The sequence below is a fragment of the Mycteria americana genome, chromosome 4, assembly GCF_035582795.1.
Source record: "Mycteria americana isolate JAX WOST 10 ecotype Jacksonville Zoo and Gardens chromosome 4, USCA_MyAme_1.0, whole genome shotgun sequence".
Classification (NCBI taxonomy): domain Eukaryota; kingdom Metazoa; phylum Chordata; class Aves; order Ciconiiformes; family Ciconiidae; genus Mycteria; species Mycteria americana.
Window position 1 is genome coordinate 85,467,153 of NC_134368.1, and position 24,422 is coordinate 85,491,574.

Here is a 24,422-nt window from a genome sequence, read left to right on the forward strand (position 1 = left end):
TAATAAAATGCCTGCTTTAAAATTCAGTACAGAGTTGCCCTTGAGTGATGGGATATGATCCTCTTCAGATTAATGGGAACTGATTTTTATACAAATTTCATCAGGAGGAGGGCTTGAGCAGCTGTTGGAGGCTATCCATCTGCAAATGTAATTTTTCTTTTAAAAGAAAAAAATTCTCTTTTAAAAGAAAAATTTTAATTAATATTTAAAATAATTAAAATATTATTATTACTAAGAAACAAAGCACTGATTGTACCCTTCTATGGTGTAATAGAGACGGAGGAGAAAGCCATCACCTAAAGGGACGAGCCCCAGGGAAGTGAGGCTGATGGCGGGAAGGCTTTATCTTTGCTCCTTCCGAGCTAGCCGCGTTTACTTGTAGGGGACCAGAGGCGCTCAGACCGGCGCGGTGCCCCTTCAGCAGCCAGCGAGGAAGACCTCGGCCCGGCTCCTGCCTTCCCCAGCCGGGAGGCGAAGGCCGGCGGCACTGAGCGCGCCTCAAAGCCCCGGGGCCTCGCGGGCTGAAGCCGCCGCCTGCCCGGCCTCCAGGCAGCCCGTGGGAGGCGGCCGTGGCTCGCCGCCCGCCCGGGGTGGGGCCTGGCCCGGCCCCCGGGTGAGGCAAGCAGCGGCGGGGCCGGAGCGGGGCTCTCTCCTTCCTGCCTTCCTCAGTGCTCCCGGTAGCTCTGGGCGGCGGCGGCGGCTCGGCTTGCGGTGAGGGCGCTGGCCCGCAGGGAGGGGAGGTGAGGGTGGCGGGCCGGGCCGGGCCGGGCGGGCGCTCACTCACTGTCGCATCTCTCTTTGCAGACTCGGACTCGGCTCCGGCCCGGCGGATCCCAGAGATGGCGAAGGTGAGGCGGGCGGCGGCGCCGGGCTAACGGCCGCCGCGATGGGCTAACGGCCGCCGCGGCCCCTCGGTGGGCTCGCCCCTGCCCGGCCGCCGCCCGTCCCGGGACACCCGCGTCTTAGCTGTCTGCGTACTTTTACTCCTCACTGATGTATTTTCGGTCTCCCGTAAATCAACCCGTCCCCAAGCCTGGGGAGACGTGGAGGGGAGGGGGACGGGGAAAGCAGCTAATCATGTGAGGCGCACGTCAGGCACAACTTTTTTTTTCCGCCAGTTTCCACTAATTTGGCCAAGTATTCGGTACCGCGTGTTTATATTATGCCTGGGTGGAGGCTCCTTCCACTGGAGGAGGAAGGAGAAAAAAATACCGCCGTGGCTGTGCCCTGGGGAGGCTCGGGCTCGGTACACATGTCCCCAGCTTTCCTGTATCTAACTTAATTTTTCTGGAAGCCTCGCAGCTATCACGCAGTACTTTGCCTGGTATTTTTTTTCCTTTGCAGCCCTTGTGTCGCTGCTGTTAGGTTTGAGCCTGGAGGAAGGCTTGGAAAACGGGGCGGATTCCAGTCTTTGTTTCTATAGTTGCATCATACGCTCTGGAAAGTAAAATAAAGAGTTTAGTGGCATATTTATGGATTTTGTACTGCTGTAGGAAGTGAAAGCCATCAAGTTGTATGAGTGCCTTCACAAAGGTTGGGGTAATTGCACAGCAATATAGTATTAGTTTCGTTATTTTAACTTGAGTGGAATGATTGGTGCTGTTTTAACACTCCGGTGCATATTTACTCATATTCTGTCTGGATTTAGTTTTAAAAGAAAGAAAGGGTACTTCACTTAAAAAAAATATTTATAATAGTATTCCACTAAATCATTAAAGTTTTGGGATTTTTTCTGAGGGACAAAGAGGGGATTTTTCTTTCTTTAAACATTTAAACATTTGACAGTAGTGATTTATATGTGCAACTAAAGGTTCAGAGTTCACAAAGCCTGGACAGCAGAGTGTACTGAAGTCCAATTTAGTCTAGATACATCACTGAAGAATAAAACCTTTGAAGAAGGTAAGTTATCTTTGGAGCATTGGTCACTGAAGTATTTGTTCTTGCTCAGTTATGGGAAGATTTTTTTTTTTTTTTTTTCCCCAAAGACCTGAGGGATTTTGTGTGTTCCATGTTCAGGACAAAAACGTTCATTCATCTTGTGGGAAAACTACGGCATGCCGTAATGTGCTGTGCAGACTGGTCTCTCCATGCCTGTGTTTATCTGCTTTCTTGGGAGGACCACTGCTGTCCTAACAAGCTGCCTTTTCTCTCACGTCTGTATGTGTGGTGGTCTTTGTTAATGCATAGATGCACATGGTATGATCTCTTCCTGCTCGATGAACAAGCTGCCTTGGAAATGCTACCCCGCGTTTGCTAATTCAGACATCTGGAAAGAAAGCAACAAGAATCTTTTCTACTTGCATGCTGTGGACTGATCTGTTTTGGTCTGCTACTCCCAAATTTTTCCCTGAATGTGAAGTTGGGAGTATTTTGTGTATCCATTTATAAACTGCCAGGAAAGGATTGCTTGCTGCTGGTGAAGGTGTGGCTGCTGTGTGCTATATCTGGAGTTCCTCTTCTGCCAATGTGCACGTGTGACTTGGAGCACAGGAATAGTATCGCCAGCTCCAGTAGCGCTTCAGAGGATTGTGTCTCGCATTGCAAAGTACAAGCACTTTTTCAGAATCGGGTCCTAAGAAGCTCTTTGGCTTTGTTGAGGTTACTTGTGAGGACAGGTTCTTTGAATGTTTTTGCAAACATCCTTGCATTGGTTCCTACGTTGCTGTTGCTTGCTCTTCTCTTCTCCCTCTCTCCCACCCTCTCGCTTTCTTTTTTTTTTTCCTTTCTCTCCCTATCTTTGGTGTCTCCATGCTGTACTGACTCAGAGTTCAACACACATGTTGTGTAATTCTGTTTTTTGTCAGCAGTTTAAATTTAGTGGGGCAGATGTGACTATAGTCTGCTGACCAGAGCTTACTCCTTCCATTTAAGTGGACAATCTGAAGCATTACTAAACTTAGAGAGGTGTTTTGTAGAGGCGTCTTTATAGTTGTGCATTTGCATCAGCTCTGTGCCTGTATTCACCCACTCACAATGTAGTTTACATCCTACTGACCTTGAAATTTTGGTAAGGATGTCATGAAATAATTATATATTTTTTACATGATGTTAGCTATAAAGCACAATTTGAACTGGGATCTCTGTGTGGTCTTCAGTGCCATAAAGGCTTTCGATTTACTGGTGAACGCTGTGTTGTGTTTTATCTGCAAGATGTCTATTCTTGCGTAAGAAATCTTAAGGCAGTCTTTCATTTATTCTAGCATGTGACCTTCTGGGCTCTCTTCTGTCTTCTGAAAATAGCATACCTTCTGTGTTTGTCAACCTGTGTGCTGGAAAACGTTCTCCATTTCCATTCTTAGCACTCCACAGTTTTTCTGTGCCATCTTGTAAACAGATGGCTGCTTTTAAAAAAGTCACATACCACCTTTTCCTGTGCTAGACACTGGGCTTTCCAGTGGCAAATTGATGAGACCCTACTTTTGTTGCTGCAGAGCAGCATCGTGAAAGGGGGTAGCTCCTCATCTACGGGAAATGTGAGTGGTAAGAACTTGATGTGAGTGGGTACAGAGCAAGGGTAGCCTGGAAGAAGTCTGAATCAGTTCAAGTATGGTCTTTTGTTTGCTGGATAATGAATGTATTTAACAGTGGCTAAATGTGGGATCTCGTGGGTGGGAAACTTTTTGTGTGCTTGGTGGGAAAAATTAAAAGGAACCTTGTTAAGTGGCTATTGTTGATCTTGTAGATAATGCTGTTGCCAGGATATGTGGCCACATGACATCAAATTGTGAAGACAAAGTTGTCTCTTGGGAGAAGTTAACGTAGCTCTGAGGTGCGGGTTAGAAACATCTCATCTGATGAGATTTTCTCCTGCAAACTTTTGCTAGAGCAGAATAAACAAAAAATAACAGAGAGCGTGAATTTCCTCATTTGGAGGGACATAAATTCTAAAGCAAGACCATCTCTTGCTATGAAGTCTTTTTTTTTTTTCTTTCTTTTTTTCCTCTACCTTCCCTCTTCGTGCTAGTTTTGTGTATCTAGGGGCTTTGTTAGTCTCATTGGTAGGTGTCTGGAGAAAATGGAAGCTGCTGTTTATTTCTAGTGTATAATCACAAATTGCGCTTATGCTACACATGGTTGCTTAACAACAGTCAGTGTATTGGGGAATGTAGAAAGAAAAGAATGTGGGTAGATTTTGGGTGTTATAATCTTGTGATATTCTTTCTGTTGAGGTCTTGTGTGTTGTGCTTCTCTTTATATTTTACTGCCCAGTGTAGGGTGTTGCTACGTAGTAAGGGATCACTCTAGATTACAAAAGGATTTATATCAAAGACTATTTGTGTTCTCCTTCCCATTGAGGTACTTTGGGTTCTAGTGGGTGGGAAACTTACTAACCAAAATAAAAATGACCTATGAGGCTGTAGTGTTACTGTGTATCCGTTTGTGTAAATGGCAAGGAACATTCTTGGAGAAACTAAAAATAAGATAATTTATGTCTATAAAAAGTTATGAAGTTTGTAAATAAATGTTAAATACTTGTCTTTCAGGATGGTGTAGCAGTTGTGATGCTGTGATCCATCTGCAAGAACCAGTTTATTTCGATAGAGTTTAAACTGTAGCTGAGTTGTCTGATAAATGAGTGTCTGGCTTTTGTCAGAAACTCTTGTGTGTGGATCTATTATTTTGTTAGAAATGACTGGTTCATAGCTCCTATTTCGGATTCTCTGTGACTGAAAGTTGACTTCAGCGGTTCAGGCAGTGATGGTGGTTTAGAAACGGCGCTTGCCCTCTCTTTCTCTGGCCAAAAGGTGCCACGTTTGGGAAGGAAGAGACAGCTCTTCCCTCCGTGGACTGAGTTTGTTATCACTGCAGAGCTTTCTGCCATTGTCCATTGAATTTGCAAATGAGAAACGGGGGCTGGAATAACTAATAAGGGTGCTTCTGGGCAGTGGCGTGTTTTAGATGGATTTGTGGTTGTTAAACATGGTGTGCCTGAGCATTTCCTGCCATACTCTGATTGCCAGGCCACACTGCAGTGCTCTAAAAAGCTAGGTGAATAGGTTTCTGATGTGAAATTTAGGGATGGCTCGACACTTTCCCGGTGATGGACCAACTATTGTCTGTGTCACATCTGCCCACATGTGGCTTCTGAAGGCAGTTAGACTGTAGGTTGGACTTGGGCCCACAAAGCTGTATCCAAGCGTGTCTTATCCTAACAGCCCCTGCTGTGGTTGTGCTCTATTTGCACCAGCATATAGTATCAAGGGCAGCAGATGTAGCTGGAAATTCTGCCATTATAGCTGCTGTCTTTGTGGTACCCAGGTGATGTGGATTTTTATTATGCTGGATGGCAGAGCTGCAGCAATATTTCTGGTTTGCAAGCTAGGTGCAGCTCAAGTACTGATCGAGGGTGATTGTGGCAGGTAGGTAGCCAAAATCCAATAAGCACTGTGCATCAGGAGGGAACACTTGGAATGCAAATGATGCCCAGACATCAAGAAAACTCTTTCAGACTACAGCTGCACCAGAAGAATTTCAGGAACTGTTCATCAAGCTTAGTGTATGTTGAGGCTTTCTACACTGTGCTTTGGAAAAGGGAGTTATTTTGTCAAATAAGAATCTTCTTACTTGACAAAAATGAGAAGGATGATGCAGACATAGGTTTAATCTAGCATGTAGTGTTCACACACATGTTGTCTAAAACAGCCACAGAGGAATGTTGAGCTGTTGTCACAAGGCTTAGGAATTGTGAAGCGGAATTTCACTTGCTCATAACAAAATAAACAAAGGAAAACTTTAACTTAAAGATCAATAACTTTTTCTTCCGAGACCTGTTGACCATTAGTCATGTCCAAAGGAGAATTGTGGAAGTTGTATAATATTAGTTATGTTAAGATGATATGAAACAAAACAGCAGGAAGTACAATTTTAAATAATGCATGCTGGCTGGCATGGTAATAAGAGAGGAAGAGGAAAGCAGAGGCTTTTTAGTCTTTATCTGTTTTACCAAATTAAATTCGATTTATAAAATTGAGTCCCAAATCCTTGAATTTTTTTCACGATAGCCTTTGGAATTAGCTAGGAAAATGACTAAGTACATGTTGCTGTGCCTAAATTTGAAGTACTGCCTAAAAACTTGCTTGTAATGGGAAAAGCAGAATGCTTCAGGGGAGTTGTCATGCCTCTGAAGTATGCTGGATATTGGAAAGCATCCACCAGAAAGAAGTTTGTTGTTGCTATTAAACACCATGATACTTTGTGTTCTGATTTTCTGAAGTACGGCAGAGGTAAACCTAACTCATTACTGCTTCTGCAGTGGGAGGGGTAGGGAGTCTTTGGTGGCAATAAGACACAGGTGGCCTGAGAGGTAGCAGTGCTTCACGGCAGTTTCTGGTTAGTGCTCTCCAGCTCTTTTATCTTTGTGCTCTTCTGGCTGACCCCTCTTGGATGAGTACATTGACTTGAAACCAAAACACTGTGGGGCTGAAACTGCTAACTTGAGGGAAAGGGTGTATCGCAGAGGCCAGATGGCTGTGCTGCCTGTGAAATAATCTGGTGCCAGTCTCAGTAAGTGTCTTGGCAATTCCTTTCATGCTCTTTCTTGAGAGTGGAAAAATGCCCTGCCTGTACTGATTACTACTTTTGTACAGCGATGCTTACAATAAATGTCCTTTTTCAGCTGTTAGAAAAAACTCCCTATTCCCAAAACCCAACTGTTTCCCCTTTTGGCCATTTACAGTTTATAAATTAACTACTGTGCTATAGGTTCTTGAACTGTCATGTTTAAATAAAGGCGAGACTTTGGCGTAAGAGCGATGAATATCCTTTTGTGTTTGACCCATAGAGAAAGTCCCTGAAGAGCCATGTTCCATGGAAACCTAGTGGAATTATTTTTGTGTTTGGATGGGCTGATCTTTTATCCTTATGTTTGAACTGTTATTTCTTTTTAGCTGTAAACTACTATGAGAAATGTAGCTGAATCACTTGAGTAAAAAGTTGCTTATGCCAAAAGAAACATGATGAAAAATTGAAAGCCATTGCAGAGTTCAGTAGGTCTCATTTGCAGCGTGATGGAAAAAATCAGTATGATACTGGTTGAGAGCTCCAGTAGGTTTTTCTTGAGGAGAGGAGGTTGTTATTTCCGAATGTGTCTTGGATCTTTGTGCAGCTTTTCTAGCATACGTGATTTGTGCAATTAATTTCCCAAATTACTTTAATAAATGGTAATTTCTTAGTCATTTTCCTGCATTCAGGCTCCAGTGTTGTAAATACCAATCCTGCAAACTACCATTATGTAAATATACCTGAACTTAGCTGGTATACTGCTGAGTAAAACCATAGTAGTCCCTTTTGAGCGAGAGCTGTGTTTAAATACCCACAGACTGCTATTTAGTGAGACAATTGCAAGAAAAATGCTATCTTCTTTTGGATTGTGGATTCAAATTCAGTCTGGGCTCATGTGTGGAGAACTGAAAGATGCTATCTTCTATTTCATGGATTTTTTGCTTTCCCCCCACCCTTTTTTTTCCCCCTGTAGTACACAAGAGGCACCGTGAAAGCCTTCTCTCCTTTTGATGCCAGAGCTGATGCAGAAGCTCTTCGTAAGGCCATGAAGGGAATGGGTAAGAATAATTTATTTTACGAAAAGGAAAGGGCTCTTACTCCTTTGAAAACATCCTTTCTGAACTCATTTTTTTATATTAGCAGATGAGAGTAGGGCATGCATCTACATGCTGTGGAATGACAACCCCAGCACTGCAGGGGTCTGGGTGTGTCCTGGTTTTGACTGTGCTGCTCTCAAGAAGGTTTATTTTTAGGTTAGCATAAGGGAAAAAAGAAGGTGGTTTGCACATTCTCCATTAAAAATTGATACTCCACAGGCTTCCCTGCACACAGAGTTTTACTGCATAGTAAGCTAGACTGTGGATTTACAGGCGACAACTATGGAGAGTTATGACAGTATAGCAGAAGCTCTGTGCTTGGAAAATGTGTGGCAGCCCCCTCGGTCTGGAACTGTGTAAGCACATTACAGTTACTGTGAACAAAGAATACAAGCACACAACATTAATGTAGACAGACAAGTGGTCTGTAAACTCACACTGTAGCTTTCTGTCCCAAAACTTCCCTGTGAGAACAAATCCTAATTTGCTACTTACTTTGAGGCTGCCTGCAGGAGGAAACAGAAGGAAGGGAAGAAGGGAAATGAGATACACCTCAGCCTATTGACAAATTCAGTAGGGCTAGTAAGATGCTGTGCTGTGAGGGCTACCTTGCAAACTGTCGTATATAAAATGGGTAATAGCTCTGCACTTCTGTACTCTGGAGTGTTTGGGGTTACTGGACTGAGTTTTGCTGTTTATTCTAAAGTAAATCACTTGGTGAGCCCAAAGGCAAGGCTTCTCTGTAGAATACAGACTGTGTCTAAATGTTATAGCCGATGCCTCAGGTGCTGGGAGCAGTGTCTGGAACAGAGCACTGATGGAGAACAACCAACACGTAGGTCCTCCAGCCATATTTTTGCAACAGCAGAACACCAAACCTGGCAGCTCAGCTTGGGGTATGGTGACATCGGTTATTTAGATGCTTCTGCTCTTTGTCAGTAGACTGTTTTTTCAAAGCATCTTTCATTGCCTTTTGAGTTTGTGGCACTGATGTTTGTTTTTTAGAGTGTGTTTGTAATTCTCTGTTCTTTCTAACTTCAGGGACTGATGAAGAAACTATTCTGAAGATCCTTACCAGCAGAAACAATGCTCAGCGTCAAGAAATTGCATCTGCCTTTAAAACCTTATTTGGCAGGGTGAGAAGAAGAAAAATACCTCTAGAAATGAGCTGAATGTGGCCTATGATGATTACTTAAAACTGTGAGGCACATTCATCGCGCTCCCTGTAAAAGGTTCCTTCGAAGAAAATCTAGTTTTGCTTCTGTCTCCCCCTCTTCCCCACTCTGCCATATCCTTAATTGCTGGCTAGGTTAGAATATTCCTTTTAGGTTAGCATGAAGAAGTTACTTTCTTTTTCTGTGTTTCAGTCCAGTATGTCTTAGATGGGTTTTTGCGCAAAAGCTCCTATAGTTTCCTGTTAGTACTGACCTCATTCTTGGTATGGAAGGAGTTATCAAATATTTTGATGCAAGGTCTCGAATATAAGATGATAGCTGGAAAAGAATTTTCTAGAGCTAGAAAATGTGGCAGAAATAAAGCAGCCTAATACCGTAGGAGAAAACAAAACCAAATATATTGGTAGATAAAGCCATAAGTGAGTTCAAAGCAAAGACAGCTTATTTCTTTCTTCCAGCATTGTTGGATCCTTTAATATTCTGGCTGGGTAACCTTTGCTTCAGATAGCAAGTGCAGTGAACAACTAGGGTTTAAAGAATTTCTATATTGAAAAAAAAATCACAATATGTTTCAAGTTTTCCAAATGCCCTTGTATCCTTTTCTTCTGTGTTATTTGGCTACATTTGTTTCAGTTCAGGTACCAATTAAAACAGAGAGAGCCCTGTCCCCGACGCATTTTGATGTGTCTCCAGAGTGTTCTAGCTTACAGACATGCATGCATGCATTTAAAATGGTTAGTCCTTGTTCATTACAGCACTGTTTGTTCTGCATTAGGATCTTGTAGATGACCTGAAATCAGAACTTACCGGCAAATTTGAAACATTGATGGTATCTTTGATGAGACCAGCTTATATTTTTGATGCTCATGCACTGAAGCATGCCATCAAGGTAAGAGGAATGAGGGAAGGGAATTAATACATTATATGAAATGTTTGTTGCTCTTTTGTTGTTTTTTTAGGAATTAACTTTTGGTTGGTAAGGGGAAAGCCAATAGACATAGCCTTTTTTTTTTCTTTTTGCCTTTTTTTTAAACTAGGAATGTTATGCTAACACCTGCTATTATTGCTAATGCCATGGTTTTGCCTGGTTTCTTATTCATCCTAACAACTCATTAGAGGTAGTTTAGAACTCTAGTCTGTATAATGTTTTATGTGAAATTATTTTCTTAAGAAAGTATGTAATCTTAAGAGGACAGTGTTGCTGTAGATGCAAATTAAAATCTACGTAGCATAAGACTTGTTCCTTCTGACTGAAATACAATGAGTAGATGTGCATGTTGCTTTTAAATTCTTTTTGCTGGTAAAGTGCAGTGCTGACGTCCAGTGGACACGAGATTTTTCTTCTGTGAGCAGCCTAGGTTTTACAGCTATACAGCTGTACGCATAAGCTGCAAATTAGTTAAAGGCATTTCATTAAAGTGTGATGTTATTTGTATGTCTCTCCTTGATTATTATTTAAGCTAGAGGGTGTTTTGCCCCTGATGGATTACAGTGCAACTCCAAAATTGATGAGCTAGCGTACCTATGTAAACTGGTGTCCACCAAAATTATGAGCGGTATTATCTGTATTATTGAATGCGTTCTAAAAACTGCCTCCAGTAATACACAGGGAAGAGTTGATAGCCCTGTCAGTGTTACTTTTCTAACATTTCTCTTTAGTTGAATGCATTTAGTGACTTTCTGGGAAGGCCACATAAACAAACAATTTACAATCTGTATGTGTAGATATTTTAGTGTGTTTTCTTCCATGTGGTCCTATTTTTTTTCCCCCCTCTGTTACACCTGTCTGATATCATCAGCCTGTGGAAATTCAGGAATTGGATGTCCCTGGATTAGTCACAGAACCTGTTGATTAGAGGACATTGAACTTGACTAGTGTCAGGCAGTACTTGGTTGGGTGACACTTACATGTAAACTCCCAAGATCCTTGATGACCAACTGGTTAATATGTAGGCTTTAGTCAACTGTGCAAGCTAGTGCTCATGAACCCATGACCCAGCAAATAGTATCTCAGACAACAGAAACTTTAATCCTGGAAATTTTCTGTGATGTCTTTATATGCAGTGGGGGAAGGGGAGATGGCACCTGACAAAGAAACTGATAAAGGCCTTGTTGACTAAAAGGAAAAAATGTATTCCCAAGCTCCTCTTGTTGACTTAGGAGTCAAAGACTAACAGGGAAATGACAGAACAGATGGGTGTAGGAGGGAAAATAGAAGTAGTGAAACAAGAGTGGTTTTGTTCTTGTCACCTACAAAAAATGATATTAAACAGAAGATCATAGGATTTCAGAGGATGTGTCTGCACAGGAAAATATGTCAATACTAGCTGCAGTTCAGCTAAGGTGGATAACAACAGTAAAGAAGATGCGATAGCAGAGACTTCAGTGCAAGATAACAACTCAGCTAAGAGCATTAAGTCTGGCTGAAGATTGTCCTATCAATTTTCACTGCTGCTACTTAGATTACAACTAATATAATTGTGCGTGCCTCACTTGTTGAGTAGGCATGTTCTTGAAACAATCTGTATTTTGAAAGTGATTACATGTAACCTGGCAGATTGGTATTTTGGATATCTTTGTATGCAGTTAGCATTTGGGTTTTCCTTACAGGAAAGGTTGTAAATAACACGCTGAAGCAAAAAATACACAGTATTGTATTTCAGTGTTGCTTTTGTGAAAATGAGTCCTTTGGAAGCGTAAAGAGCAATGGCTTATTTTTACGGGCAAAGTAGACTCAGGCTTGTGGAAACAAGATACTGCCTTGGCTTTTGTAAATTTTATCCTTGTAAAAGTGAAGAGTGCCTTTTGTGCCTGCTGTAATTAGAGTGCAGCAGCTTAAACTATCTGGGTTAGCAATTCTATTGTAAAATGTGTTTGTTTGCAGTGGAAAAGAGGGTGGGTTTAACATAGCACAATTCATAGAAAGGTAAAGATCATTGCTGGGTGGCTCTGTTTATCTGTGTACTAGCTGATGAAAGACAGTATATGAACTAGAGCTAAGATGGAAACTGTTACTCTATTCATCACTTACCTTGATGTATTGACTGTGATAGCGAAGAACTGAGGCATATCTGGGTGTGCTTGAACATGGAAGGGCTCATCTGAATCCTGCAGCAGTGAGCCTTTATTAAGTGTTCGGTTGGTTTTGAAAACAATCAAGCTGGAACTGGAAAAAATTCTTTCCAAAATCTCCACAATATACCAGAAAGAAGAAAATAATTTTTCTTTATTTGGGCCAAGTGTATAAGTGATGCTTGCTTTTGATTGTCAAAGGGAATTCTTGTTTTCCTTTTGTTATTCCATCAACTGATTTATACTTGCACCCCTGCAGGGAGCAGGAACGAATGAGAAAGTGTTAACTGAAATTCTTGCCTCCAGAACACCTGCGGAAGTACGGAATATTAAACAGGTTTATCTGCAAGGTAAAGTTCTGTATAAAATAAAGTTCTAGGGTCTCTGTTCAGTTCTCTTAATATGATTTTAGCTCATCTTTCAAATAAGGTCTATCTGTGAACTGATGGATGTGTCCAATAAGTGGGATTTCATTCTGCTGTGTTGCAAAACATCATACTGAAAGAAGCTAGAGTTTGGATTGTAAACTAAAATAGTTTTGATTTTGGGACTATGACTGCAGGTCATAACCTGAGTTATGACCTGCACCATAGTGTTTTGTGCTTTATAGTTAGAATTCATTCAAATACATTTACTTCTTTCACCCATTATTTTCATCCCTTTGACTGAAAGGGGATTTTTAGTAATTGGAAACTAGAAAACTGGTATCACATAGAAAAACAGAAGTGATTTTTTGCCTTTTGCTCAGTGTTCTGTTCAAATGCATTTGCTCTAAAGCAGGTGCAGCTTTTTGGTTGTCCACAGGAATATGTGCTTTTACCCTGTGATTTGGTTTTTTTTTTTTAAGGCATTGTTTAATTCAACACATTTCTTTTACCTCTATGCAGATTCCTGCCACACAATAAATTCTCATGTCTTAATAAAGTTCGAGGCAAAACTTAGTGTCTCCAAGGGCAAAATTTATTAGCACTAGACTTTTCTGGGCTCACGGTTGTTGTACAGTTGTGAGACTGCCATGTTTTAGCATAACTCCAGATCTGTATGCTCTTTAGTTCCTTAAAGAGCTGAATCTATGCATGTCACCTTGTATTTCAAAATATTTTGAGGAATCTGTTCCTGCTACTAGGTGTGAGATGCTATCTTTTCACCTCTTTTACAATAATGTTAGGTTATAAGTGAAAGCAGAATATGTCGTAGTTGTTAAAGCTGTTTCTGATAAATGATTCTACAAGCTGTGAATCAATTTGACTTTTTGCTTTTCCTTGCTTTCTCCTCAAAATAGTGAGGAAATCTGCAAGGTGGTGAATGGGTATTGCTCTTTTCCAGAGTATGAGGCCAACTTGGAGGATAAGATCACAGGAGAAACATCAGGCCATTTTCAGAGACTGCTGGTGGTCCTGCTGCAGGTCAGTATCTCTTTGTGTGCAGACGTGTGTATGATTTTCAATTCTGTTTTCCTGTCTGATGTACACTTGTCACTTTCTGCTTTCTAAGCTGGGTATTCTAGGTAGATGTGGTGATAGGCAGGATTGGTTCTGAAACTGAGTCATTTCCTCTGACTTGCCGGGTCAGTCTTGAGCTCTGTTATGGGTCTTTTCCACATATCTGAATTGAAAAGCTTCTGTGATGCTCATGGGTATAGCAGAATGCCTGCTATGGGGTGTTTTGAAGGCCATAGGAGAAGAGAACGTTTATTTTGTAAAGACACGTGCAAGCAGAAGGGGAAAATAAGGTGATTTTGGAGAAGATTGCTTTAGGGGCCGACTTCTCACAGTAACTCTTACAGGCTCAATATAACATATAAATTGTTTTTTGATTCAACTTTTAATTCTTCAGTCTAACAACTTTTTAAAATTCTCTTTAGGCAAATAGAGATCCTGATGGCAGAGTTGATGAGGGTCTTGTTGAGCAGGATGCCCAGGTGGGTGAATGAGTTGGTTTTTGGGGCATTTCTACAAGTTATCTTGCAAAGAGAGTACACAGCTAGAATTCAAATGTGAGAGAGAAATTGTTAAGGTTCTCTCTGTGTGTTTCTTAGTACGTTTTCCTGTGCTTTTATACATTCTGGACAAAAGAAGTGTCAAAACCTGAAACATTGGGATCAAGATTTTTGGCACTTTCACGTTTCAGTGTAAAGCATGTCTTGTTTTGCTCATTACTTAGTGAGGTGCTTGAATGGAACAGTGATTAGATCACTGGAAAAGAGAGTTATGATTGCTGAGGCTTTGTGATGCTGAGAGACCCACTACTGGAAAACTCAGAGATGTTAACAGTTCATTCCTTAATATCTGACTTGAACTTCTCTCTCAATTCAATCCTTGCATATCACGTGTCATATACATGTTGTAGTGAAATGTTAATGCTATTTGGTGAGGGATGCCTCCACAGAGGGTGAAATACTAAAAAGAGAAAACATACCAAATATTCTGCTTTACTGTAACCAGATGACAGTCTTGAGAATTGCCTCTGAAGAGTTTCTAGGGACTCGCATGTTGCCCTTTGCGGGTATTGTCCGTGACGTTGTCACTGATCACTAAACCTGTGCTCTAGACAGGAAAAGGAATACCAGTGGTAAATTGGTATTGTTGATGCAGTCTCTTGCTGGATGCTGTTGGCTTTGTTGTTAGTTGTAGCGATGGTCAATATTTCAGCAATTTGATTACAGAACTCATTTAATGCATGTTTCTTCTTGGTTATTTCAGATAACTCTGGGCTAGACATTTTCCTCTCATAAATTGTCAGTTGAGATGAAAGAAAATATATGGATTGTTCATATCATCAGGAGGAAAAGCAGAATACCAGATCAATAAAACATTCTCCTGATAGCAGGGCAAGGTGGAGAGACAGACTGGCAAAATGTATTTTATTGGCACAGGCCTATGCTTTGTTATGTAAATTCAGAAAGCATTGTTCTCCTGCTATTAAAATTAATCCTGTGGAAACCAGAGCTTGAAAATTAGCGAGGCAAATGTTTGAATCACGAATTAGAATGTTTCATGAAATTGTGTCAGTCTTGCCTTTAGCTGGGCTTACATAATTGAAGAAACCCAGGAACCACAGGCCTTGTTAGGTGGATAGATTCCTTTTGGCCTCTTTAGTTGATTTTAAATGAGCATCTAAATTTAGGAGGCACGATACCTAAATGTAGAAAAAGTCCTGGCTTTCTAAATGGTCTCTGTGGTTTGCTATGTACATTTGGCTTGAGCTGGGACCCAAACAGAGAAGTGTTCTGTCACATTTCTCTTTACTGATATCTTTACATTCAACATCTAACATAGCTGGAACAGATTCAGAGAATTTTCTAATTATTATTGGCAGGTACAGATGGTCAGAGTTGAGGAATGTGACTGTGCAAATGTAAGACTATTTTTGGCTTCCCAATGTTTCTCTTGATTAGTATGATATTCTGGGAAGGATTTGGTACATTAGAGGCAGCCTTTTTCCTCAGTGGTGATTTTTAATTTTTTTTAGTCTATGATTACTAAACATTAATTCAAAGCAGTTGGGGAATGGGCATTCATACTACGAGATAGTATGAATGTGCAGGGAACTTGCAAGACTTTTCTGAGAATGCCTGAAAGAGAAAGTTTAAAGTTTTGGGAGAGATTTTATGAATATCACTTTTTTGAAAGTTAAGCAATTGACGTACATTTTGGGTATTGCGCAGCGACAAGGCAGGTGAAAACTTAGAGCTCACATGAAATGCCGTTCACAACTTCTAGTATCTCTAAAGAAATGCATTCCTGGCATTTCTAAATGGTGTGCTGGGACTTCATGTTGCTACTGGATGCAGAGTGCTGGTATTAATTTGAAGAGCTTAGCATATATTATTTGAAATAAATATCCTTGCAATGCCTTAATAGCCCCCCCCCCCCTTTTGTACTCTGTACCATTAATATTAAAAAGAGCATGCAGCAGTCACAAATGCATTTTTGAATAGGATTGTGGGACAAACATAAATGAAAAATTCATAACATCCCATTCAGGTTTTACAATATGGACAGACAGATGACCAACAGCGTTGCTATGCAGCAGATTTGGTTGTCGGGATTTTTCTAAGAAATATTTGATTGCCTGAATGTAGGTGGTAACCTGTTTGCCTGTCCTCTGCTCACTGAGGAGGGAGAAAAAATACTATCTACTATGATATGTACAAAGCTTTCTCCTCATGTGGTGTTTAGCACACGATTTGGAAAAAAGCTTCTGAGTCTCAGGAAGAACAACTAATTTCATTTTCTGAGTTTTTTCTCATTTTCTCCCTCCCCTGTTGCTTATTCCTACTTACAGAAGTGCTTGTCTTTCCTAAATGCTGCTAATGCTCTGGTCGTTGTCTGCATTGAAGAAAGCCTTGCCTGAAGAGCAATGAATGTGCTACAATGATTAAAATCTCTTACTGATCTGATTTCATATGGCTAAGAATTTAGCAGCCCACAGATCCTGTTCCTGAGAGCTTCTAAATCCATCTTCCCCTCCTTTTTGGAAAACTTACTCCTGGGCCAAGTTAGCATGGTTCTTCCATTGATATGAGTCATCATGTAATAAAGTTTTGCTAGTCTGATTTTAAAAAGGGGAAGAAAAAAAACCCCAGAAGAAGCAGTATTGGGAATGGGTTTTATCTCCTGTATTATCACAGTTTCAGAAAACTTCAGGCTTATGAAAGGGACTATGCGCACAGTCAGTCTTAGGGCCTTAAGCAGTATTACTCATGGAAATGCTTTCACAGTCAATTTCAGAATTTATCATTACTGCATCTTTCTAAAGGCAGTTCAGTACTTGGCAATTTTATTTCATTTTTTTCCCTCCAGCTATAGCTTGTTAGTAAGTTTAATGCTCCTTAGAGTGAGACAAATAGAGCTTTTCAACAGGGCGTGTGGACACATAACAAATGCTGTTGTTTTGATCTCTTGAATTTCCAACAGGTTTTGTTTAGAGCTGGGGAGCTGAAATGGGGAACAGATGAAGAAAAGTTCATCACCATCTTGGGAACCCGAAGCGTTTCCCATTTAAGGAGGGGTAGGTGATATGGTTCATGTATGCATGAAAACTTCTGCCTGAAGTCTCAGTGTTATCCAGCTGGTGGTAGAAAAGTTGTTTCTGGTACCGCATTTGTCAAGCCCAGAAATCCTTAATCACCTCTTCCCTCTACTTAATATGTTCAGTTTTGTTTCCTGTAATTCAGTTCTCCCCTAGCAGTGATCTCCTGCTTGAAGGAGTGGTGCAATAGATCTGAGGGACAGCTAGGGTGTTTCTTTCTGGATGCTTGTTTATTTTTTCCCTTTTGAAAGAGGTCGTGGCAGTAGAAGTGATACTGAGAGTCTGTTATGAGTCATCATAATCTGATGGAGATCCAGCTCTGAAGAGATCAGCCCTTTTATAGGTTCATACTTTATTAGCTGTTAATAAAGAGGCAATAATTTTTTTCTCTGCTCGTTACCCATTCATAAGTCTGTTTTACCAAGCTGTTTAGGCCGTTGGAAATAATGACCAGTAAGTTTTGCTTTGGTTCTCCAATCTTTTTGTTTTCCTTTTTGAATTTTTGGATTCATTTGGATTTTTAAAGGTAATTTGATTTGTGATTTTACTGTTTAGTTTTTTACCGTTATTTGCATTAAAGTAATCCTAAAGTTTGTTTTTATGCACTCAACATTTACTTAGCATGATAGAAATGTAAGATTTCATAGAAAACTCAGGTCTTACGGATATTCATGAACACAGACTTGAACAGATTGCCAATAGGCCAGTTTGGTTTTGTGAAGTTAATTTGATGCAGTAGTCCAGTGTAGCCAAGATCTTAGATTCAGGCTAAATGATAGCTGCAGCCTGAGAAAAATGCTTATTAATTTCCTAAAACTTCCCTTCTTTTCCTTTCCCTCTTCTCCCTGCACTCTTTCACTGGATGTGTTCACAGAATCACAGAACGGTTGAGGTTGGAAGGGACCTCTGGAGGTCATCTTGTCCAACCCTGCTTGAGCAGGGCTACCTAGAGCAGGCTGCCCAGCATCATGTCCACATGGCTTTTGCACATCTCCAAGGACTCCACAACCTCCCTGGGTAACCTGTGCCAGTACTGAGTCACCTGCACAGGCAAAAAGTGTTTCCTGACGTTCAGACAGAACCTCCTGTGTCCATTGCCTCTTGTCCCGGCACTGGGCACCACTGAAAAGAGCCTGGGTCCGTCTTCTTTACTCCCTCCCTTCACATATTTGTACACATTGATGATATTCCCCCCTGAGCTTTCTCTTCTTCAGACTGAACAGTTCCAGCTATCTCAGCGTTTCCTCATAGGGAGAGATGCTTCAGTCCCTTAATCATCTTAGTGGCCCTTCACTGAACTTGCTTCAGTTGCTCCGCATCTCTTGTACTGGGAAGCCCAGAACTGGACCCTGCACTCCAGGTGTAGCCTCACCAGTGCTGAGTAGATGGGAAAGGATCACCTCCCTTGACCTGCTGGCAACACTCCTCCTAAGGCAGCCCAGGATACCATTCGCTGCCTTTGCCACAAGGGCACACTGCTGCCTCATGTTCAACCTGGTGCCCACCAGGACCCCCAGCTCCTTTTCTGCAAAACTGCTTTCCAGCTGGTTGACCCCCAGCATGTACTGGTGCATGGGGTTGTTCCTCCCCAGGTACAGGAACGTGTTGCATAGTAGCAGTCTGGTAGCAAATAGGTATTTAAAGTAGGACAGAGGGAAGAATGAGTGGACAGTAGCATTTGCACTGTGGATAATGCGTTACAGATGGCATTAACCTGTACTGAGGAGAAATGCTGGCTAGACACTTAACTAAGCACACTTTCTGTTTTGCAGTGTTTGACAAATACATGACTATTTCCGGCTTTCAAATTGAAGAGACCATTGACCGTGAAACCTCTGGTGATTTGGAGAAGCTGCTTTTGGCAGTTGGTAATTAAGTCTTAATAGATCTAGAACTGGCCTTCTTCATTTACTCCCAGGCCTCCTTAAATTGCAGTTGTTATAGGAAGTGGCATGAAAACATGGTTCCTTTTTAAAGTTAATCACCTGGGATCTATTTTTGTATCTAGAGAATAGGCCTTTATTCTTCCTTTAACAGATAGGGGCAGGGGGGAAATGGGCCAGGGGGTGGTGGTGAACTGCATTCTGTTTGGTCATGTGCACCTCTGTTAGAAGGTGAGACAAAACTCTGCCTTCGTTTGAATTTCTGGCATCTCATTTAGGACAATGTCATAGTAGATTTGTAACTGGGAGTAGAATTTGACTAGCAGAGTCTCTTTTCTGTTAGAAATATATTGTGGATTCTAACTCCTAGAACCCAAAGAGTTGTAGCAGAGGAACAGACCAGCTGGCAGCTGTATACTTAATTGTCCACACTGGAGAGAATGATCCAGTAACACACACCTTGCTGTGACAGCGAAAGATTGTCCTGTTTGAATAACAATCAGTAATTTAATCCTTTGCCTTTTTTCAGTGAAATGCATCCGAAGCGTGCCTGCCTATTTTGCCGAGACTCTGTATTATTCCATGAAGGTATGTACGTGTTTTCTGTACGTCATTTTCTGTTTCCCCCAGCTACAATTCCTATCCCTTTCACTTGTTCTTCATTTCTTCTTTCACTGCAAATGCCAACAGGATACTGTATCACTAAGCATCTGCAAAAGGTTTGGGGAATGCAGATCTGGGAGAGGATACAAACGATTCATAAGCTTTACTTCGAGTTCATTGTAAGTTTGTCAGACCATAAATCTTTTACAGGAAACATCAGTCTCATCAGCTGTTTTCGGACTTGGTCTTGTTACATTGGAAATGTCTGGCTAGATCCACTGGGCACCTTCAGCTAAATAAAGACTACAGTGTCTTTAGGTGGCGCATATATTGAGGAAGTAAAGATGACCAAAAACTAAATTGCAGATTGTGCAGATTTAGTGCTCTTTGTTTTGGAGATGAGTATTTACAGACTGAAGGTGTAGTTAGCTTTGAAACACATTTTGATGGTTATCCATCCCATTTTGAGAAGGAAAAGGAACTCATCAGAGAAAAAGGAAAGAGGCTTAAACAGCTACAAAAGATTCTGCAGGGGAATCCCATCAGCAACACAGCTGTGTTTGTTGGCTTCGCCTTCTCTTGGATGTGAAGAGATAAGCAGGGAAAACTGTATTTTTAACTCACAGGGGCTAATATTAATTAAAACCGAGGTAGGTAGTCTATTGTTTTCAGGCAAGTTGTCAGCTTCCCTGAAGAATTCCTCCCTTCCCCTTGCTGAAAAGCACTGAAGTATGTTTGTCACCAGATGGTTGTGTTGATGAGGTGTCAGCATGAGAATTAGTGAAGAGAAATGAAATGATAGCTTAATTTTTAAAAGCTGCTTTACTGCTTTTATAAACATCAGTGTAAAATAAGGTTGAGGTGGAAAATACAAAATATTATACTAGTATGCTGAGAACGTATGAGGAAGATTACTTTTTTTCTTATTTATCTATTAATTTTTATTTTTCAAAGAATGCAATAGAAAACCTTTTCCTGTGGATTTTAGAATATTTTACATTTCTATTACGAGGGGCCTGATTAATGTCTCTGGTGAGATTCCCAATTATTTTTTCGATATAAATAACAATCATTAAGCACTTCAGATAAGAAAGATCATCATTTATTACTTTGGCAGAAGAGTTTGTACTTCTGATTAATCAGGTTGGCATGACAAAGTTCTACAATGCGCAGAGTTTGCTTTCATGATTAGATGGGGCAGAGCCTGGTTTTTACCAGATTCTAATGTAAATCCTACTCAGAAACCACCGGACTCACGGCATAACTTTTGAGCAGCTTTAGGGCATTAAAAATGCCCTAAATGTAATCCAAGAATATTACACCCAGTCGAAGGATTGAGTGACCCTGGACATTAGGCTGAAGATGATCGTGGGGGCTCTGCCAAGTCCTTCCTTGAGGTGCATTAGCAGGTCAGCATGTGAAAATTTGTATTGCTTCAGCTTGTGTGGAGTCTGACTTGTCTGAGCAGGAGGGGTCAGGATGTTAGTCTGGCACAGCCTGCCAGCACAGGAACTTTTAAAATGTTTAAAGCAATAAAGATGAATAAAAGAGTGGAGCATGTTTGCGTGGTTGGAAAAGGTTTATGAAGTTTACCTTCATGATAAACAGCTGGATAATTTGTGGAATGAGTTGCTCTGCCTGTGTCTTGCTGTACAATGTTATATGCTTTGTATTAGTCATTGTTAGGATTTACCCAGTTCCCAGTTCCAGAACCGACTGCAATTCCGCAGTCTCAGACTACATTGAAAGGGTGGTTTGCATGTGATTCTGATCGTGGTGATCAGATATGCTACTGTGTAATCTTGGAACTGGATTATTTTAAATTTATATGAGTGTTCACGGTTGAAGCTTGTGAGATGAAACATGAAATAAGAGGTCTGATCATATGGCCCTTCATAGAAGTCCAGGGGTTCGAGCACCTGGCATGGTCAGTCCTCTGTTCTCCACATTGCAGTGTCAATGTCTTGTGATACTGTCCCAAATACTCTCTGTTTTGGAGTAGAAATTTAATGCAGGAGTGTTTTGAGACGCCTCTTGTTCCACTTTGCTTTCATGTTGCACCCTAGTTGTTTGTATTTGTTGTTTTGCTACAGCATCTGTCCTAGAACAAACTCATATTTTAGTATTATTTAAACTTTTGTTTTTAGGGGGCTGGCACTGATGATGATACCCTGATCAGAGTCATGGTTTCAAGAAGTGAAATTGATCTGTTGGATATTAGACAAGAATTCAGAAAGAATTTTGCAAAATCGTTGCATCAAATGATTCAGGTAAAATTATTGCTCTGTTGTCAGGAAAACAGGGGTGCTTGAGATGTTATTGTTTCCACTGTTTATTTTTATGGGAGGGGGCGGATGTGAGTAGAGCTGGACAACACAGTGCACTCTGAGAGCAGTGGTGGCTGATCTGCAGTTTTGTGAAGTACCACATAGCGTCATTTAAGTGGGGGACACTTCCTATGAAAAGCTAAAGGTTTCTTTCCAGTAGGAGAGCAGATGTGGTTTTCTGAAATTACAATTACTCATACACCATTTTTAGCTACTGCTTCATTTCCTTTTTCTTGTCTGGGTTCCTTCTGATTTTCAGTGCTTCAGAGAGGGTGCTGGCTCCAGAGAAATAATGTTGGGGTTGGGAGTATGAATTATCACGAGATTGAAGTTTAAATCTTGGATTGTGGTGCGGAACCTTTTGCACCATTTCAAAGTGGAAAACATTTCACTGTGGAATCAGTCTGAATCATAATCTCCTTTGAGTGGATGGGAAGGAGCAGGAAGGGAAAGAGCCAGCAAGAAATCCAGAGCCAGCTGTTGCTGCACAGTTGAAGCCAAAATGCTTTTTTTCCTAATAATTTTTTTGGGGTATTTTGTTTTATTTTTAAATGCTGTTTTACGATTTTCTGTTATCATTCCTGACATTATACTCTCTTAATTAGGCTGGGTGGAGTTGCTTTTGACACTGTCAGTCGGGCCCGTACAGCTGTCCTACGGAATTAGTAGCAGAGCTTCCCATTAATTACAGGGAGCAGGGCTGGGGCCTTTCTAAGTGATGGCAGGTGCACTCTGCACATTTAAAGGTGGTTGCTTTTGATGCTGCTTTGGGTTTCTCCTTTGTTTGGACTTTCTCACTTGCAGACGAATGCATTCTAATATGCAATGGGTAGCTCAGTTCTAGTAAAGCTTTCAGAGGCTTTTTGTATTTCTGAAAGTCTGTCTGTGTAAATACAGCTCTAACATAAGAGACAGAGAATTTCCTTGTGTCATTCCTGAGTGGAGAGTCATCCAAGTGGATTTCCTGTGGGTGGGACAAATGTATAATCTGTTGGAGTCCTCCTTGGCTGCTGTTTTTCTTCACATTTCTGTGGTTGTGACTCACGGTGACTGGTCTGTTATATTAACAGAAAGATACATCTGGGGACTACAGGAAAGCACTCCTGCTCCTCTGTGGTGGAGATGATGAGTAATGGTGACAGTAACACGAAGGATTTGTTGTACTCCAGCTTTGCAGCCCTTTAGTTAGCATGTCTAGCTAAGTTTTTGTATCTTAATGCTTTGTGGCTGTTTGAATTTATACTAGTATTGCACTTAATAAAAATGAGCATATTGTTATTCAAGTGATAGCTGATCCCTCCTCTTCCTGACATCCCAACTTCAGGAATTTCAAGTGCCTTCTGTGAGTATGCGAGAGTCGTCTCTGTGGAAGATGGGTACTGAGCACAGAACCCAATTCTTTGCAAATGTTTTGCTGAAATAGGAAAAAAAAAAATCATGTATTTCACTAATAATTTGAAGATGATATTTTTTTGCTTTTATTCCTTACATTTCCACTGAATGTTAAGCTAGCTCTAACATTGCAAATGAAGAAAAGATATCCTGTGTATGTAATAGTTGAATGAATTTGCTGAACATAATACAAGCAATCATGGGAAATCTAAAGGACCAATAAATTTTTCCCTCTCGGCACAGTTGTATGTGGTTTTTAATGGGCAAAGATCTATTTTCCCTTTCATATGATTCCACACCTTCAAACTGTTGGTATATTTTTCCTACTATTATGCAAGCTTTTAAGTATATATTATGTTTTGCAGCTGTATGTCTTGATGTCTAGTCTAGTATATGGGTGCTGTGGTGATGCTGCAGTTCAGTATAGCTGGAATACCAAAGTATTGGTATTTGCTGGGCATTGCATTCTCATTTTGTGCTGCTTTGTCTTTTTCTTCTCCTCCAAAGCTGGGGGAAGGAAGGAGAGCTGTTTGCACAGTGCCAAAGTGGAGCAGATATGCTACACTTGTAGGACCAGTTGAAGATTTCTGGGATGGAAGCCGGTGAAGAAGAGATGGGAAGACAGTGATCCATACCTCAGGGATCTTGGGTGAAAAGAGGATGGTTGCAGCACCACTCTCTCATCAGGTTAGCAGGGAGCAAAGCACCAGTCTTTAATATAGGCTGCCTTAAATTCACTGCTTTAGTTCATCATTTATGACTGGCTCTGAAAATTAAATTGACATGTGTGAAGGAGAATAAAGAGACTTCTGTTTCATGCATTATAAGGTCTAAACACCATGGTTCTAAACTTAGCTTATCGGTTAGTCACATGCATCAGCTGTAGAAACTGCACATTTTAATAGTCCTGTTGAAATTGATTCTTCACAGATTATTGAGAGCTTTAAAACTTTCATATTGAATAAATGTAAAGTTTTAATTTTTTTTCTATTTTAATTCTGAATTATTACTGTCATGATCTCTTGCTAATAAGTACTTGTTTTCCAGTGTAAAATATGAAAGCTCCTTTTATAAGTAAATATGTTAACTAAAGCCTAATCCACTCTAAAACCTTCTTTGTTTTCCATTCTCTCACACATATGCACTCACTCTTGCTCATACACTCTCACTTTCACTCTTTTTCTCTTCCCTGCTTTTTTTGGTCCAAGTTTAAGACTTTATAGACATAAAACCAGCACAACTTTTTTTTTTTTTTTTTTTTTTAAATGAGACTGTTAAATGCTTTCCTCTGCTGCTCTTGGACAGTTTACTGAATTCTCCATGTCATTGCTGTATGTG

The 24,422-nt window shown here is 40.7% G+C and overlaps 1 protein-coding gene across 1 annotated transcript; it reads left to right on the forward strand.

The window, feature by feature from the left end:
* The first annotated feature begins 554 nt into the window (after positions 1-554).
* On the forward strand, positions 555-23,322 carry ANXA5 (annexin A5). Its single transcript, XM_075501162.1, has 13 exons — positions 555-711; positions 805-848; positions 7,475-7,559; positions 8,640-8,734; positions 9,549-9,662; positions 12,105-12,195; positions 13,172-13,251; positions 13,710-13,766; positions 16,765-16,858; positions 18,652-18,747; positions 19,292-19,350; positions 21,513-21,635; positions 22,763-23,322. Exons 2-13 carry the CDS (start codon positions 840-842, stop codon positions 22,823-22,825), a joined length of 966 nt encoding a protein of 321 aa, XP_075357277.1. The 5' UTR covers positions 555-711; positions 805-839; the 3' UTR covers positions 22,826-23,322.
* The last annotated feature ends 1,100 nt before the right edge of the window (positions 23,323-24,422 follow it).

Excerpts from the sequence above, each read along its gene's own strand:
- ANXA5 (XM_075501162.1), top strand. Across the intron at positions 8,735-9,548 it reads TTAAAACCTTATTTGGCAGG|GATCTTGTAGATGACCTGAA; the intron begins GTGAGAAGAAGA and ends GTTCTGCATTAG. Across the intron at positions 12,196-13,171 it reads TAAACAGGTTTATCTGCAAG|AGTATGAGGCCAACTTGGAG; the intron begins GTAAAGTTCTGT and ends GCTCTTTTCCAG.